General features: G+C 35.0%; 2 protein-coding genes across 2 annotated transcripts; both read right to left on the bottom strand.

Moving 5' to 3' along the window:
• Nucleotides 1-8,994, bottom strand: LOC126708504 (K(+) efflux antiporter 6-like). Its single transcript, XM_050408296.1, has 20 exons — nt 8,463-8,994; nt 8,321-8,364; nt 7,965-8,023; nt 7,767-7,845; nt 7,618-7,679; nt 7,444-7,519; nt 7,249-7,323; nt 6,694-6,765; nt 6,526-6,609; nt 5,621-5,689; nt 5,434-5,511; nt 5,172-5,260; nt 4,234-4,330; nt 4,043-4,096; nt 2,668-2,763; nt 2,216-2,404; nt 2,050-2,127; nt 1,786-1,830; nt 660-749; nt 1-503 (listed from the first exon to the last, which is right to left on the bottom strand). Exons 1-20 carry the CDS (start codon nt 8,695-8,697, stop codon nt 420-422), a joined length of 1,755 nt encoding a protein of 584 aa, XP_050264253.1. The 5' UTR covers nt 8,698-8,994; the 3' UTR covers nt 1-419.
• Nucleotides 8,995-12,256: 3,262 nt separating this feature from the next.
• LOC126708496 (histone deacetylase 2) lies at nt 12,257-17,318 on the bottom strand. Its single transcript, XM_050408288.1, has 13 exons — nt 17,062-17,318; nt 16,937-16,992; nt 15,665-15,782; nt 15,377-15,439; nt 14,947-15,015; nt 14,693-14,859; nt 14,449-14,513; nt 14,323-14,369; nt 13,899-13,943; nt 13,758-13,808; nt 13,496-13,582; nt 13,258-13,345; nt 12,257-12,681 (listed from the first exon to the last, which is right to left on the bottom strand). Exons 1-13 carry the CDS (start codon nt 17,290-17,292, stop codon nt 12,590-12,592), a joined length of 1,179 nt encoding a protein of 392 aa, XP_050264245.1. The 5' UTR covers nt 17,293-17,318; the 3' UTR covers nt 12,257-12,589.
• Between the last annotated feature and the right edge of the window lie 561 nt (nt 17,319-17,879).

Raw genomic sequence — 17,879 nt, 5'->3', positions numbered from 1 at the left:
TTGAAACTCTAAAAATAAATCTTATAAGTTATAAAGAAACAGACGTCCCTTGATACATTCAAAATTCTGTACTATTTGAAATCAATCACTTTATATTACAAAACTGAAACTATGTTACAACTTACATTTAGAAAGAATGGTCTCCACAAGTTGCCCAGTGGAGACGAATGAATATCACAGATAAAGCTTTCATCAGTTAGTCCTTTCAACAGTTAGATTTACACCTCTTTCCCGTTCTTAAATTTCATATGCTCAAATTGATTTGTTGATCTCTAGTCTGATCAGTAACAGGTAACAGATCATGGAAAAGCTTTGTACACAGAATAGAATCTGATCAACTTGGTGAAACGCGAAAGCCAGTGCTAAATGTATAACTTGTCATATAAAACTGAAATCCCCCTTCAGTTCATATACAGTCTTCATGAATCATGAGATCCTGGGTCAATCAATATAACACGCTGCTTTCCACTTTCCGTGCGGAGGTTATCTCCTTTAAATCCAATCTGAAGTTCCACCCAAAAAAAGAGCCATTGGAAAAACAAACATTTGGAAGGATAAGGTAAAAAACTACCAAGAAAGTGAAAGAATGTACAGAATTGGTACTTCTATGTTCAATCATTGCTAAGCACCTAGACAATTAAATGTAAACTGGCAATTACCTCCACAGAACTGTCAGGGGAGAACCACCGCAGTAGCACACCGAGGTGCACTACAGCAGGAATTAGCTTGAAAAGGAGAGGAGTCGTTACCTAGAGAAGATTTTGTGAAAAAACGCATGATTACTATAAGGAAGATGATTACTGCAGCCACAAACACGATCATATTTATCACTGGTGCATATGATAAGACCACTTCCTCAAAAATCTCGAATCCTCAAATGCTCTCATTTCCATGATCTCAAAATTATCACTAACACAGTAACACCTAATCTTCTAGAATAAACAAAAGTAATATGGATTCCCACAGACAGTGCCTTCTTATATGCATGATTCTTTTTTATCAAAAAAGGTAATATGGATGCTTCAATTGAGACTAACAAAACTTTGACACTTACATGGCCAGAAAGTGAAACTAGTGTTTATTTATTTACATGTAACCAACAAAGACCAAACACACTTTGTTTTGTTGAAGAAATTCATCAACGGATCAAGCACAGATCATGGATACGTCTAACCTTCATTTTAACATACAGAAAAGAAGAAATACATTTTGTTTTGGTTAGGTTTGGGAAAGAAGAAAGGAACAAATATATAATTGTACAGAAAACTGCAAACTAAGCTTTTATAAATATATTTTCCAAGCCCCTTGCAGGGCCTGTTCCTCTCATTTCTATAAGATTATGTCACATCAGCATGTGCTTATCATTTCAAGTCCGAGTTTTCAGCCCATCTCCATGCAGCATGAGGGAAAAGTAAACATTAAAAGCATTTCTGGGCTGAGTTGCATTTTGTCATCATAAAACTCTTTCAAAATGGTTTCAGAAAATAGTTAATCCATCATTCATGGTTTCAGTTCCAGGAAAAGAATAAATAAATAAAGAATTTCATTTGTAAAAGTAAGTGCAAGAAATTTGCCATTCCTCTAAAAAGAACCATAAAAATGATTTAACAATACAGTCAGACACTCTTTTAACAATTCCATTTGAATTGCATGACACAACTTTATTATTCCTCAACAAACACTGAAAAATTGCATGATTTCATGACAAAACAGACCAATGTACATCAATAGACTCCATATACTATGCATTAAGTCAATTAAAACATAATCAAAACAACTTCATACCAGACTAAGAGCTGTAGTCCCAAGAAGCAAAAGGTACACTTTCCCCTGTAAATGTTCAAAGTTTTAGCACTACATTAGCTCATAATTTTCACTTACTTTCCTGCTAGAAGTTATCAGTACAAAGAACTAGAAAACATGGCCATGGGGATACACTATGTTCATTAGTAACAATGAGGACACCAGACACGTTTGATATCCATAATAGGAAATTTTCTGTTTTAAATTTTAGGCATCAGAATGACAAACTGAATCTGTAACACTAACCTCAACTAGATGAAGATTAGAAGCACGACTGAGAAGAACAAAAGCGAATTCCCCTATCTGTGCCAGAGACATTCCAACCTATACACGCACCCAAGTTCCATAAAAATTGAAAATAATTTTTGTTTCAAAGAACTATGATATAACCATTGAGATATTGGAGTCTTACAAGAAGCGAAGTCTTGTTGTTGTAACCAAATCCCTTGACAACAGTGGATATTATGAATGTTTTTACAATGATCACCAAAAGAACAGACGCTAATAATATATCCACGTGGTTCCAGAGAAACTGAACATGGATCAACATCCCAATGCTGGCTAAAAAAAGAGCCGCAAACAAATTGCGAATGGGTTCAATCTGCACAGATTACAAAATTGTGAGGTTTCTCAAAGCCAACCTGATAACAACTAGCAACATGCTATCTTACCCAGATGAATCACAACATATTATCAAAATATTATCCTACAGAGTATTACAGAAAAGAAATAGGGGAAGAGAGAAAAGGGGGGGGAGGGGTTGTGAAACCATCATTACTAGACTTGAAGGAAGATAAAATTCCAGGACATGATGTTACACAAAATAGCAATTATGATAACAGATCATATATTAGATATTCTTACTTGTTCTAGTGTATGTTGAGCTAGATCAGTTGTTGATATCATCACTCCAGCAGCAAAGGAACCCAGTTCTAGACTTAGCCCCAGCTTATCACTACACTGAAATTGTATGTACAATTAGACAATAGTTGCATGCTTAGGATCTATCTATAGTGTGCGTAAGTAATACAAGGTCATGACTCACAGCCTTTCAACAGCAACAATACCCAATATATATAATATTTCTGCAGCAACCAACATAATTAACATGGAAACTACAATTATAGCCTTCAGCCGTGTCAAATGTACCATTCATATGTCTATTCTAATCCTTTCACAGTTCTTCTCTAGAGGTACCCTCTTATGTCAAATGTCAAAAACTCATGCATGTGTCCTTGATACAAGAATATTTAAAGCTACTTTCTTTATCTTAAGCATAGAAGATAAAGACAATCACAAATTTCTAATGGAAGATAATTCTTGGGTGATAATTAAATAACCTAAGTTGGTTTCAACCAGCTGAGAACCCTTTTCTCATAGGCTATCATTCCAATCTATTACAACAGGTTTAAAATCCAGTCATTTGCAATTGAGTGGCTTTAATGTTTGAACTGGGACTATGAAAAAGTATGGAAAAAGTACAGATCTGATTGTGGTTTTTTTCATAATAAGAAGCATGGAGGAAAACAACTCCCTATTGAGTGTCAACCTTCTCTGATGCAGCAGCAACAAGGATAAGGAAGAAGCTTTGTTATGAAATTTTCAGATTTATAATATTCAATATCCTTTATTTTAGTCAATAATGGTATTTAGGAATTCAATAAAATCTGGACTGGGCAATTTATGGGTTTTAATTATTTGGGATTTCATGTTTAGTGATAAAGCCGGGCTTGTTTAACTTATGAGTTTAATTTAGAGCCTAAGATAACTTCAAGAGCAAGTTGGCTGATGATTATAAAGAGCTTGCATAGGTATTCGGGTTTGTTATTGTTGGTTTACAAAATTTGTTAAGAGTTTGGTACTTTTTGTTGGCCATGACCCTTGTGGATTAGGGTTATTTCTTTCTTTCTCTTTCTTGCTTGTTTATTATAACAGATCTGGTCTTTTGTCACTTACATATCTGTTCATGCCAAATTATGTGTCATTAAATGAAAATATTGAAATCCCCACTTCCTCATATTAACCTTATTAATGAAAAAATGAATAGCTAATCAAATTAGTGGCAATTTTGGGAAACTGCTATCAAACATATGAGGGGTCAATGCATCAATAAGCCTCACCAAATATGTTTATCCAAACATGAAGTAATTACAAATACATATGGAATGAGATTAAAAAAAACTGTCTAAGTGCAAGCAAGAGTTCTAGACAAAATAAAAAATTAGGAAGCATAACTAACCCAGGCTACAAGCAAGCAGAACGCAACTGATGCCAATTGATATAGTTCATTGGTCTGCACAGATAAAATTTTAATTATAGAACAAATCAAAACGACTACAATATCTCAAGCACACATGTTCAGCAATCTTGCAGAAACGTGTGTGTGTGGGTTCCCATCTTCAACATTATGTGGAAGACAAGTAACCATACCTGTGATGATAGGCTTATCATCAGTTTAAGTAACCAAGGAACACAAGTACGAGATAATATTGACAGAACAGCCAAAAACGTAATCAACACCACCAACCTGGCAAAGAAAAGAAGTAGGATGTCATAACAGAGTATAAGTCTACGGACATAACTTTTTTCCACAACTTGTTGAGGTGGCAAGTAGTGATTGGTAGGAAATACAAATGGTGGTAGTTGTGAGCCCATGTGGAAGTAGTGTTACTTATTGCCCACCAATCACAACTTACCACCTTTGCAAGTTGTGAAAAAAGGTATGACCCTAGCCAGATTGTATTAACAGATATCATAATTGGAAGGGACAATGAAGGAAGTAAAAAGAAGAGGAAAAAGTTCTAAAAAAGAAACAGTCATAACTGTCCCAATTCTAATCCTTAATACTTTCAGCTCATCAAAGATAGATTTTCCTTCACCATTTCTTCTTCATATCCACATATGGTATCGTCATCTCAAGCAGAAATGACTTTTACCTTCACTTGTAAAGATTCAAGTGGTCTTATCTAGAATAATGAAGATAACATCTAAAGTTTTGAGTTTCATTTCATCTGCAGAATAGCTATATGCATATATTTAAAACGTTTCTATAGAATGTTTTAGATATGCATGTTTCATAATGTTTCTGTATGTAATTCCCCATCAACCTCATCAACCTCATCAACCTCATCAATATATACTCACTCTATTCCTTTTCTTTTATGTAGTGTTTTTTTTATAAGTATTTTCTTTTATTAAGTGTTATAGCTTTAAGAGACCATGAAGTCCCTTAACAGTCCTTTTTCAATACACTAAGTAGCAAAAACGCATCTTCAAATGAGCTATTCCCTAATTAAACACAATGACACTTCTCAGACAAAAAGGAAGGAATCTGGAAACTTGTAGTGCTTCACAAGTCCTTTACTTACAGTTTAGTCATGGACATCACTCCTTGAAGAACACCAGAAGTCCCACCCAGAACTGGGAGCAAAGCAAACAGTAAACCCACACAACAGTCCTGGAGGGCAAAAAATTCTTAAGACTTAAAAGAGAGTTTGAAAGAGGAAATTATTGTTCAAATCAATCATTTGAGTGTTAGAAACAAAACACTTACACGTAAAGTGGGGAGTCTATGGAAGAAATATCATTTGGGAAAAAAAAGGGGAAAGAAAAGGAAAGGAAACTAAATACCTGCAGAATAAGGATGCCAATGGTAACTTGGCCATGAAGGGCATTAGTAGAGGCTTTTTCCATCAAAAACTTCAATACCTGTGTCCCAAAGAGAGAAACTTCAGCATTATGCCTGTTATTCACCCAAGTAGATACATCTAGAACTGGAAGCACATGCATGCATAAGACAATTCACATAAATTTTTACCACTGCTGTTGAAGACATGGAAAGGAATGCACCAACAAATACCCCCTCAGAAGCTTTACCACCACATAACTGCAAAAAGCATCCACTAATTACAGCATTGTTAATGAGATCATGTAAACAGTCTACTAGATATTCAAAACTTGACAATGTGAGAATCAAAGCAATGCATTAGCATTATCCAATGAAAGTGCAGCATTACAATATGATAAATTTATTCACCCCATTTGTTTGTTAGAAGTCAGACCTAAGACCCACCCCAAACCAAACCATACTCCTTTATCACTTGACTCAAGGCCCGGGGGCTTCACACAAAAAAAATCATCAATAATGTATAGGATTAGATGGAGTGAAAGCTTCAAACTGCTATAATAGAAAATAGTCCTAATGTTGGCTCAATCAAAAGGGGATCCGATACTACCACACAACTAAGGAACAAGACCAAACCGAAATAAATAAAATCAAAACTATCTTTTAAGTTTTCTGCCTAACATGGACTTATTATCACCAGCATCTACTGGTTCAACTACTTCTTATGCTGGAAACCTCTCAACACCATCAAATTACTCTATATTAATGCTGCCTTTAAGCAAAAAGCTTTAACTTGAGAGCCCAAATCCGAAGCTTAAGAAAATAATTACAAAATATAACACAAGATATGTAACTAAAGAGCAAAATAACTCTTCAATGGACTTGAGATGAAGTTGATATCATACAAGAATCTTCAGTAAACTTGTCATCCATTTCTAATTGTTCTTTATCACTTTGAAACTTGCATCTCTTTTAAGCGTTTCCAGTATTCCCAGTTCAATCAAACTTTTCTATGGCACATAATCAGGTGCAAGTAGTTTTCACAAGTAGAAAGGGGCAAACTTCTGTGAATATTCTGTTAGAATTTGTAGACATACCGATATTAGTATGCCACACAGGCACATAAATAAGAAAATCTGTAGCAGGCCCCCTAGAACAGCAACTGCTCGAACAACGCGAAGCTGCAATCACACAGTTATAGAGTTTGAATCACAATTTCACTAAAAGAGAAAGAAAATGAAGCAGGCCAAAGAACAGAATTTGACCTTCGTTATGGAGAACTCCAAGCCCAGTGCAAAAAGAAGAAAAACTACACCAAACTGGGCCACTGTTTCAACCTATGTGCATTCATCAGTGCAAAAAAGTAAGTGACCTGTAGAGACATCTGATAAAAAAAGAATACTAAGATGAATAATCTCCACCTTGTGACAATAAGAGCAGATGAGCCTAGCAAATAACTACATGAGTAAATCATCTTTATTTTCAGTTACTATTATATGATGGAGACCACCATTTCATGCTTGATGATTTGTTTTTAAATTTTTGTGCCCTTGACTCCTTGATAGCAATGTAACAAGATGCATGATCTTTAGTAAATTTCTGACATAGGCACATTGACACAAGTTACAAACACCTAAATAATTGCAAACAAAAATTCTAGAACAAGTGAAAAATGTCTAGGCTTTAACTAATTTCAAAAGGAATTAACGTGATAATAATCAAACCAAGAACCAAACAAAAAACCCATCATTTTCAAGACATTTAAAGGAAGCAATAAAAGAAAGCAGGGCTAATAGGTTTTAAAGAAAAAAGCAACATACTTGGACCATTTCACTGATGAAGCTGAACCCTCCAGGTCCAATAAACGATCCTGCTAGCAAATATCCAGTAATAACCTGAGAAAATTTAGCATGATTAACAAAAAATATCAGACAATCAGTGAGATGCAACACTTGAACAGATTCTAACATTGCAGTTTGTCATGAATAAAGTATAGATCAAAAATATAATCAGACCGGCTGTCCAGCACAAGCAAAGGCAATGCCACCACATGTTGCGGACACAATAACAACTACCAAATCGGATATCAATCTACAAAGAAATAATTAGAAAAAAAGAGCTCAGATAAGCTTACGAGTTATGTGCTGAAACATGACTTCACAAAATCGAAACTAATTCACAAGTTTTACCTTATGTCTAGCTGCAGAACTGGATATTTCGATTTAAAATTGGATATAATAAAGACATTGTCCTGAAAAATAAAGCACACGGATTATTAATTTAAATCTAATACGTATATGTACCCTTTTTTTTTTTTTTTTTAATGAAGCAACCTTACCTTCCGATCTATCAATGTAGGTGTATCTTCAGCTCGATTATCGTTATCAAGATTAAAAACATTTTGAAGTTGAAATGACCTAAAAGTCGAAACCAACAACATAGAGTTAGAAACGCACAAACCGATGGTGAATTTGAGTGAGAAACTACAAATGAATCCTCGAATTTAAAAGTTTTTAAAAAAGAAACAAACGCATACTTTTCCTCTTTTGTGTCATTTTTCTTCGTTCTAACTCTGGCTACAGTTTCCAGAGTTGCCTGATCAACACGAACAGATAAAGAAATAAAACGATTCAAATTCAAACTAGCACAGAGAGATAAGATCTAGAGTATCCAACTAATTAAGAGCACGAATTTAAAACAATAAATGATCACAATAATGCAAAAATTGAATAAATTTATAATTGTTATGATTGGAATCTTAACTGAACATAGCGTTTTAACAGATCAGGATTTTTCAATTGAAAATCATTCAAACAATGCAACTCAGTAGTGTAATTGAAGTTGTTTATAGTAATAAACTAGTTCAAATTCAAAAAAAATTGCCAAACTAACCTGTTGCTCAGCTACACTGTTGTTGAAGCTTCCAGAATCAGCCACTGCCAACAAGAAATTCAAAAAATAAAATAAAATAAAATTTTCGAAAATAATTTGAGTTAGCTAGAGAGAGATAGAGAGAGATTGGATCTAAGAGGACCTTCGGGTTGATCGTTTTCGGGGAACTCGTTGGCGAGAGCTCGATCGATCATGTGAGCGAAGCTGCCTTCTTTAGGTTTGGAGAGAGAGACATTGAACTCGGACGAGTTGGAGTGGTCTAGGTCGAGGCGATCTGAGTCAGAGTCTGAGTCGGCGAGTGAGGTAGAAGATAAGAGAGCGAAGCAAAGAAGGAGAGAGAGACTGAAGAGCTCCCAAAATGGAAACTTTTTCAACATTGCGGAGAAAGAAGGAAGGAAAAAATAAAGGCGCAGAATAAGCGAGTCGTCGACGCTGGTGAATAATAAGCGTTTTTGAGCTTTTTTCGCAAAGAGCCGACGACGTCGTTTTTGGGATTTGTAAAAAGAGAGAGAGGCGCAGAGAAATGAGGAATGAGAGAGAAAAGGGACGGAGTGGAAAGTGAGGAAGTGGATAGATAGAGAGTGTATAGTGTACACAACCTCCCTCCTCCTCCTCCAGCGAAATAATAAAAGGATAGATTGGGGAGGAAAGGAAAGATGGTTATTTTTAGGTTCAACTGTGAGAGTACTGTACCCAATAAATAAAAGCAGTGTGTGTATCTTTAATTCTTTATTATGGACTTATGGTCTAGTCCAATCAGAGTGTAAGTTGCAAGAGCATCCACTCGAGATAAGAGTCAATGGGTTCATAAATTAAAAAAAAGAAAAGGAGTCTATGGAGTCGAAGGGATTAGTTGGATTTCTGATCTCTCTCTCTCTCTCTCACTCCTCTTTGGTGTTATAAAGGTGAGTGGCTTTTAATAAGATTTTTGTTTCTTTTTGCCAATGATAAGTAGGTTTAGGAGGATTTGAATGTTGGTTTTGCTTGTAAAAAATAACTCAATGATGGTTTCAAAAAAAATAAAAATAAATAAATAACTCAATGATGTCACTGAATTACAATGCTACTTGTAAATACAGTTAAACTTAAGGATCTTGATTTATAGTTAAAGATAAATTCTATAATAAATCCCAAAATAGAGAGAGAAAGAGAGATATATTTGGGTGATGAACACTAATTTAATGGGGAAAGCAATTATGGATTATTTTCTATAGGTTAAGATATTGTGGGTGGGAAAATTTTCATAGGAGGGACAAACTAAAATCTTCAATTATAAGTCTTTGCAATCTAACAAATCCTCTACTTAAGAAATAAAATCTTCAATTTGGTCTAGAATAACTCAAAAGTTGACTAAAGCAGCTCCGATAGTTTCACTTGGAAACCAATGGGATAAGAAGAAAAACAAAAATGGTAGTGCCTCAACTTTTTTTTTTTTTTAATGAGAATCTGTAGTGTCTCAACTAAGATTGCACACCTTTTTGTTTTTGTAAAAATTTACTATCTATGGGGATTTTTTTGTATGGCAATGTGTCCATCCCCCATTATTCCAAATCAGTATGCCATACTTGTAGATTATACCTTAGTATTCTTTTTCCTTAGTCATGTTTCAAGGAAACATGAGGCGTGCAACAATCTTCACATCTCTCGTATTATAAAGAAAAGCAATAAGTAGATGATTATCTAATAACATTTAATGTGATTTGATAGGATTGCATTAAAGGCTATGTTTCGGAGAGTTTTTGAAACAATAATATGAATCTCTACAATTTTAGTTATGAGGCTTATGCCACCCTATCTAGTGATTGTGGGTTAACATCTAATCCAACCAATGTTAGGTGAGACCCTTACGATTTACGGGCAACAAAGCTCCCTTTATTTTAATCACTCAACATGATAAGGTCAATAGTTACAGTAGACTTCTCGAGGCATGATGCTTATAAATCATCATGCAAGATAGCCATAATCACAACTCAAATCTAAATTTGTACTAGAACTAGGTTTTGGGGCCTAATGGCCCATCCAACCACTAGTATGGTTCTATAGAGTATCGATATGGAGTCATGGATCTCTCATTATATATATTCTATAATCTATCCTAGTAAGGGGGGAAAATGATTTTTGTTTTTTTGGAGAATGAGAAGGATGTTTATCAAGACTAGTTTGAGAATGGTAATTATATTACTCATTAAAGGATTAGAAACGTATTCAACAAGATCACTAGGCTACATCATGGAAAGCAAACCATATTTAAAAATCAGTTATTAGTTATTACGAAAAAGGAGGCAATGAACCCTCGTACAAAGCCTTTTCTTTCCTGCATGACAAAGGTCTCAAATTGCTCTGTAAGCAATGGACTCCTAACAATATCGTTATTATTATTTTATAATTCAATAATTGGGGTTAATTGTGGAGGGATTGAATGGTCAATTTTTTTTTCTTCTATTTTCTACAAAATTCCTATTATAATCTTTTAGATTTTTTGTTTTTATTTTTATAGGAATAATCTTTTAGACTTTTTGCGGAATCATATCATGATATTTTATTTGAGTCATTTACAAACATTCATTGCACATTAACAATAACATTTATGAAACACTCACATAAAGTACTTCAAATACAAACATTTGCTGATGTAAAACGCTTACCCAACAATATTCTATAAATATATATATATATATATATATATATATATACACCTGCTCCCACACTGCAAATTCCTTCGCTGTATGCCTGTATCCTTGACAAAGTTACACTTACGGCATTATCAAACAGACTCTCAATAAATTATTGTAATTAATGAGCGGTTGAGTTATTACAGGAGACATTTTACATTGTAATTAATGAACAGTTGAGTCATGTTTGATGAAAAGAAATGAACCCTCCTGAGTTACAGAAGACAGATAAAATAAAAGTAACCAAGCGGGTGTGGGGTTGTCCAAAGATTATGACGCTGGTCGAGGCCTTTATTGGGTTAGTTAAAAACAGAAATCGGTCGTGACTCGTGTTGTGATGTTATGAAATATAATGAAAGTTTTTATTTCTTTTGATTACTAGCTGAGAATAATGTCCCACTATGATATTATATTATGAACCCTTGGGAGTTGGGACCCTCCTCACATGTGACACTCCCTGTTGCAACTGGCAATTTTTGCCATTTTGTCATTGAAAATGTTTATCACTATTCTCTCCTTGCCTTTATTATTATTATTACTGTTCTTGTCTTATTGGGTCAAACAAATTGACAGAGTTGTTGGCTTCTTCATCTTGGTCTAGTTTGTGCCATGTTATTTCAGACTTTCAGTAACTATTTGGGAATTGAATTGCTCAACTAGAATCTTCAAATTCTGCTTAAGAATCATACAAAATCCATTGTGGCCATGCAAACCATCCTTTGATGCAATGCCCCTATTGTATGCTCTTCATTTTTTTTTTTTAACTTTCAGAGTAGATCAATCAGGTGGAATGGGATCTCTAGTTCAATTTAAATATGTACATTATTGCTGTGGCCCTAAATTGCTGCAACGTTACATAAGATCTGTGACTGTGAGATCCAATAACTTAACACGTTGAGACAGAAAAGTATAGCACGTTTGATTTGCATTTTTTTGCAGATAAGGCCCACGTGTCTATTTGATAAAAATGTGACAATCATCCAATTAAGGGCAGAATAAGTTTCTCCATCATAATTTATTATCCTACAAAGATAGCCTGGCATGTTAGGTTGATCCCACAAAAATACGTTCCAAATTTTCAAATGGCTCATAATCCAATCAAAAGAAAGAGGGGGGACCTTTTTCACAACCACTACTCTCACATGATAAAGTACTGAAAGCATTACTAGAACACTGGCAATATTTGTACCATATGTAGTCAAGATTGGAAAGTCTGATCAAGACAAAACCAATAGCAGAGTAGAGCTATCACCACAAGAGAGACTATCTTAAAGTTTAGCATTTCCATTCACTAAGACAGTAATTGTCAGAATTACATTACAGATAGAAGAGGGGGGGTGTTCAAAATGTTCACTAAGACAATAATTGCACTTCTTTGTGTGCAAGCGCTCTAATGCCTACAATTCTCACTTATTTACTAGATGTTGCTCTCAATATACAGTCCTACCAGTAAGTATCAACAGAATGAAGATAAAAAGAGGACTAATCACAATTTGTAATAATTATTTACAACCATAAGATTTAGTGATCAACTACACAAACTGATTTTGGATGCATATTTCCCCAGAAACTCATGCCACGAACAGTGATGAATACTTCAGGCGTTCTTACCCAAATCTATCAGGGATTTCTTTGAAAGGTTGATCATGGAATCTGCTATAACTCTGGCACTTGACTTCATGTAACCACCTGAACACATGCAAGGCTAAATGAGCAAATAAACATACCAAACTTTCCAAGAGGCTAAGTTGAGTTGAGTTGAGTTTTCTTTTAAATCACAACAGACGAGAAAGTAACCAACTACAAAGACCTGGTGAACCATTTATTTCCTTTCTTTTTTCCCCTTTTAAGACAAGAGACAGGAGAAAGTATCCTACAATGGCAACATTTGTGGATCACCCATGGAGTGACACAACAAATTATTTAATTTAATGGAAATTCCAAAGACAACCCCTTCACAGTCACAGGTTCTAAGTGCTATATGCACACAAAGAAGTGCTGGTCAATCAGGAAAATCTATTAACCCTCTGCAGGTATTGGGTCGTCTTCCTCTTCCTCTTCTTCTTCTTCTTCTTCTTCTTCTTTTTTTTGTGGTTTTTTTTTTTTTTTTGGGGGGGGGTGGGGGGGGGGGGGGAAGTTTGTCTAGGCCAAGATCACATAAACATACAAGTACAGAGGAAAATTAATATAAGGTTGTGGGTTTTGCTAAAATAAGCCACTCTCTTCCATCCTATAACACATTTGAGAAAGAGATTGAGATTGGACCTGATGTGAGCATGACAATTGGAATGTTCCTCTCACGAGCAAACCTAAAAACTTTTTCATCCCTATTGGCAATCCCATCAGGACTGATCTGCACAAAGAAGCAAACTTACAATATATAGGAAATAGGTGAATGTAACAACTCTGTATGCATATATATTAAGGACTTATTCTTGTTTTTATACACACTTAAGGGAGATATCAATTTTGTGCTGACCAAATGGATCCAAGGAAAAATTACCTTCAATCTGCCTAAAGGATCTCCATCTAGAATATCAGTTCCAGCATTGTAAACCACCAACTCAGGATCAAACGTATGCCCAGCAACCTAATATCCACATAAAAAAATCTCAAAGATGCAAGAAATGTAATCCAGGAGGCTCTAGGTCATTAATAATGGGAAGCTTTAATGTAGCACACGCTGATAGGCCAATATCTCCTCATAGTATTATATACGAAGACAGAAGAGGGCATGTTGAAGACAGAAATGGGAATATACATACCTCCAGTGCTTCATCTAATTTCTTCAAGTACTCATTTGTTGTGGTCCCACTCTATTCACATTCAGTAAAAGAAACAATTACAGTAGGTCAAGAACAAAAGCAACTACAATCTAATTTTACCATGAGAGCATGACTGTTTACCGCTACTTCAACCTTCTGATCAATGTATCTCCTTGCCTCATAATCCTAATGAACAAAAAGATTTAGAGGAAAGAAATGATGTAGGAGTTATCAGTATATGTTTAACTAAAATTAATACATAATCCACAAATAGTAATATAGGAACAGATGGAGCCAAAAATTAATCACAGAGACCAATAAATAAGTTTGATAGAAAAAGAAAAGAAAAGATCTCATGCTTTATTCTCTAGTCCCAAGGCAATGGACTACACAAAGGTAGGGTACACTATTTCTCCCTACCCTTGAACATCAGCTAAACAATGTTCCAGCAGGGTAGCTGGCACCATATAGTAAACAAATGAGATTAATATTTTAAAGGAGGTAATAGAGAGGAAACAGAGGTTTGATCTAAAAACTCTAGTAAAATTTACAGAAGGCAACTTACAAATGGATATATGCCAGGATTGTACATATCCAGTATATAGACTCGTCCTGTTAGTAAAAATTCTATCATCAATATTCCAAAAGACAGTGAAACTGAACCACCATGAGGAAAAATAAGTAACCATACTGTCATTGGCAAAATCCAGTTCATGGCCATTTCCTTGATGTGCATCAAGATCAATTATCATCACCCTGTAGAAATAGCAAAAACAAGGAGAAAGTCCCATCTCCAATTTAATTTCAAATGTGAATTAAAATTCCTAACTTATAATTACAAGCCATCTCCAATTTAATTTCAAATGTGAATTAAAATTCCTAACTTATAATTACAAGGGCTGCAACTATTTCATCTGAACTGCAACTCTTGGTACCTTGATATGTTTAACTGAACAAAGGCATAGTGTATGCAAAGAGAAATGTCTGCATAGGCACAAAATCCACCTCCTTTTTCCCCACAACAGTGATGAAACCCCCCTCCTACATTGATGGCCCATCCTCGTTCTTTTGCAAGCTTTGCTGCCAAAATAGTCCCTCCCACCTGCAGCAATGATCTACATAACCCAATTCTGCAGGAAACAATAACATGAACTATGAAAATTAAATCTCAGGTGGATGATGACTTTACCTGATTGCGAAATGGGTGAAGAACTTTCTGCTGCACAAGACAGTTGGGAAATAGTGCAACAGGAGGGACCTATAGTATGGTAGTTCAGATAAGCCGGTGATCTGAGCAAATAACAAAATAGTTTGCAACTACGAAACCCCAACTTAAACCAATAAATCATTTAAAAAAAACATCAAAACTTTAATTGGGAGGTCATGGATATCATAAAACCACTCTCATGCGGAACCAAGACTATCTGTATTCTTTCACCTAGCACTAAATCAGTGTTATCTTTTTAACAAGTTCATGGAAGTCATCTCCAAAAAAATCACATCTTTTTTTTCTTTAATAAAATTTAGGAAAAGCATATGATCTTCAATAAAACAAATTAGCACTCATAAGTAAGTATTTATAGATAACAAATTAGACAAGGGTGGATACTACACATTACCTCAATTATCATGGCTACATTTGCACTACTCTTAAGACTATTCAAGTATGATTCGGAATGCACCTGTTCGACAAGAACTGATCAGCTAACATACAGATACTAGAAATAATGCATGCTACTCATCTTACACTAATGGGCATCCCAAAAACTTCTTTTTACTCAAGTTGCACATCTCAAGTAATACCATCAGTTTAAAAGATCAAGAAATACAATATACAATAGCATGCTTTGAAGTATTTGGTAGGTCCAATCCCAAATTCACAATGTCCATGCTAACAAGGAAATTACCACAAGGAGATCATCCTTTGAAGCTTCCAGAGGCTCAACAATACAACTTCTGTGCAAAGCACCATCAGAGACAAGGAATCGACATACGCGACCCCATTTAGTTGAATCAAACGGGTGCCTACATAAATTAAATGTAGAAACAAGGCCAAGATTATAATCAACAACTCAGATCCACACTTAAGAACAAAGCTATGAAGATTCTATTTTTTTTTTTTTTTCAATGGCCAAATTAGCTCACAAATGATCAACTCATAATCACGTAAAAATTATGCAATAAAGCATGCCATACTATTTCTACAGCTAGGGCAACAATTAATAAAGTTTAGCAACGACTATTTAACATATAAAGAAACAGTGTACTGCTGATTATAAAGTATTATGCACACGGTTTTAAGCCCACAGTTGACATACTAAAAGATTTTGAGTAAACTTGTCAAATTATTGGTCAAATCTCTTAATCCCCCATCCTCTTGGGGCCACTCAATCATTACCAAAAACAATAGAGGTCATTTTCTTAGGATAAGATGACTTAGTTTCCAATCTGATGCACACCAAATGATCAATATTTTGGAACCCAACACAGTTGGTTTTCTGCCTAAGATCTATAAACTGCTATAATAGGACTTGCAGTCGTTCTCCAGAAAATAAACGGGCCAAGAAAATCATTGGCATGAAGCACCAAAGATTAATGCTTTCAAGTGTAGAACTAATTCAATACTGTATAAAAAATTCCCTACTTTCAAGTGATATGGATGCAAATTTTTTCACAAAAAATTCACAAATGCTAAGTTAGTCGATTGTGAGTGATGGAGAAAAAATGGTGGGTCCATAAATGTCAATTGTGTCTTTAGCATTGTTGTTACTTTTATGGTACACCCATCACAACTTGCCATCTTAGCAGTTGTGGAATTTGTTTTGTCATTAGACTTACTCATTCTACATCATCTCAACCAATTTCAAGAGCTCACAAATGCCAAACCTTTGCCTCAAAGATTCCATTTTTTTTTCAAAAGATTTAGGATTTGTGTATTTCCCATCTCCATCCTAATAGCCCCAGTTTTCAATTTGCAAATTGAGCATAAGAAGTGGTGCTAAAGTTTATTACTTTGATATATTTATCAACTAACACATTTATCATACTACCTAAAAATTCATTATCATAAAAATATAAAATTTAGATTAAAAAAAAAAAAACGCTAAATCAGCAAATATCAAATGCTAAACAAAAAATCTCACAAACATGAGAAATCCAAAGAGCTTCTTCGTTCTTACAGCTTCTCTATGCCGAGAAATGCTATATCATACGACGCCGCGTAAATCACAGGAACCTGATTGATCAAACAACCTTAGTCCAATAAAACACACACATAGTAATATATGAATATATAGGGTTTTACCTTGGAGAGAGGAACATCGAAGTAGAGCTTGCTTTTGAGAATTCGGCTTCGGCGAAGAGTTTCTTCGTCGCTATCGGACGAAGCAGAAGCTGAGGACGACATTGTTGTTAGAAGATAGCGACACAGAGAGACTGAGAGAGTTTGATTCTGAGGAAGAACGCGAAAAATGGCCACCGATTCGCACAGATTCCGAGTTGACTCGGTTGGAATCGGTGTGACTCGGTAATTCATGTTTTTTCCGACTTGGATTGACACTGTTTTATTTGGCGGTTTTCTAATTGTGGATCTTTGTGAGGCACGTGATCATCGAGTTGACTAATCGGACGGTTATTATTTATGAGGTGTACTGCACGTTTTGAGTGGCGCGTGGGTTTTGAAAACGGGAATTGAGATGAATAGCAAGCTTGGCTCCACGTGTCTATTTGGATGACGTGTCACTTGGTGTATGGTGACGTAGTTGGTTACTTGATTATCTAGACTGATACCAGCCCAGCAAAGCCCAGCCCAATATTGGCGATTTGGTGGGTTGTTAGCTGGATCGGACTTCGTTTAATTGGGCTAGGTTGGCCTTTCAAGTTTTAAAATTAAAAAAATAAAATAAAAATTTGCTGGATTTATTTTTAGTTTAGCTTGTTTACTCCCTAAAGGCATATAAATAATGCTACATCATTATGAATCTCTCTCTATCTTTCTCTAAAATGATATTTTAAATAAATGCGGGTGAGGGATATAGTAGTTGACCTTCTTCGTCTTGCCATTAGCATTTAAATTCAATTGATCGAGTTGCAATTTGCCCTAAAGTCACGAGGTTATTCATG

This window comes from Quercus robur, chromosome 2 (assembly GCF_932294415.1).
Source record: "Quercus robur chromosome 2, dhQueRobu3.1, whole genome shotgun sequence".
NCBI classification, from domain to species: domain Eukaryota; kingdom Viridiplantae; phylum Streptophyta; class Magnoliopsida; order Fagales; family Fagaceae; genus Quercus; species Quercus robur.
The sequence above is the reverse complement of the archived record's forward strand: the minus strand, read 5'-3'. Positions and strand labels throughout refer to the sequence as shown.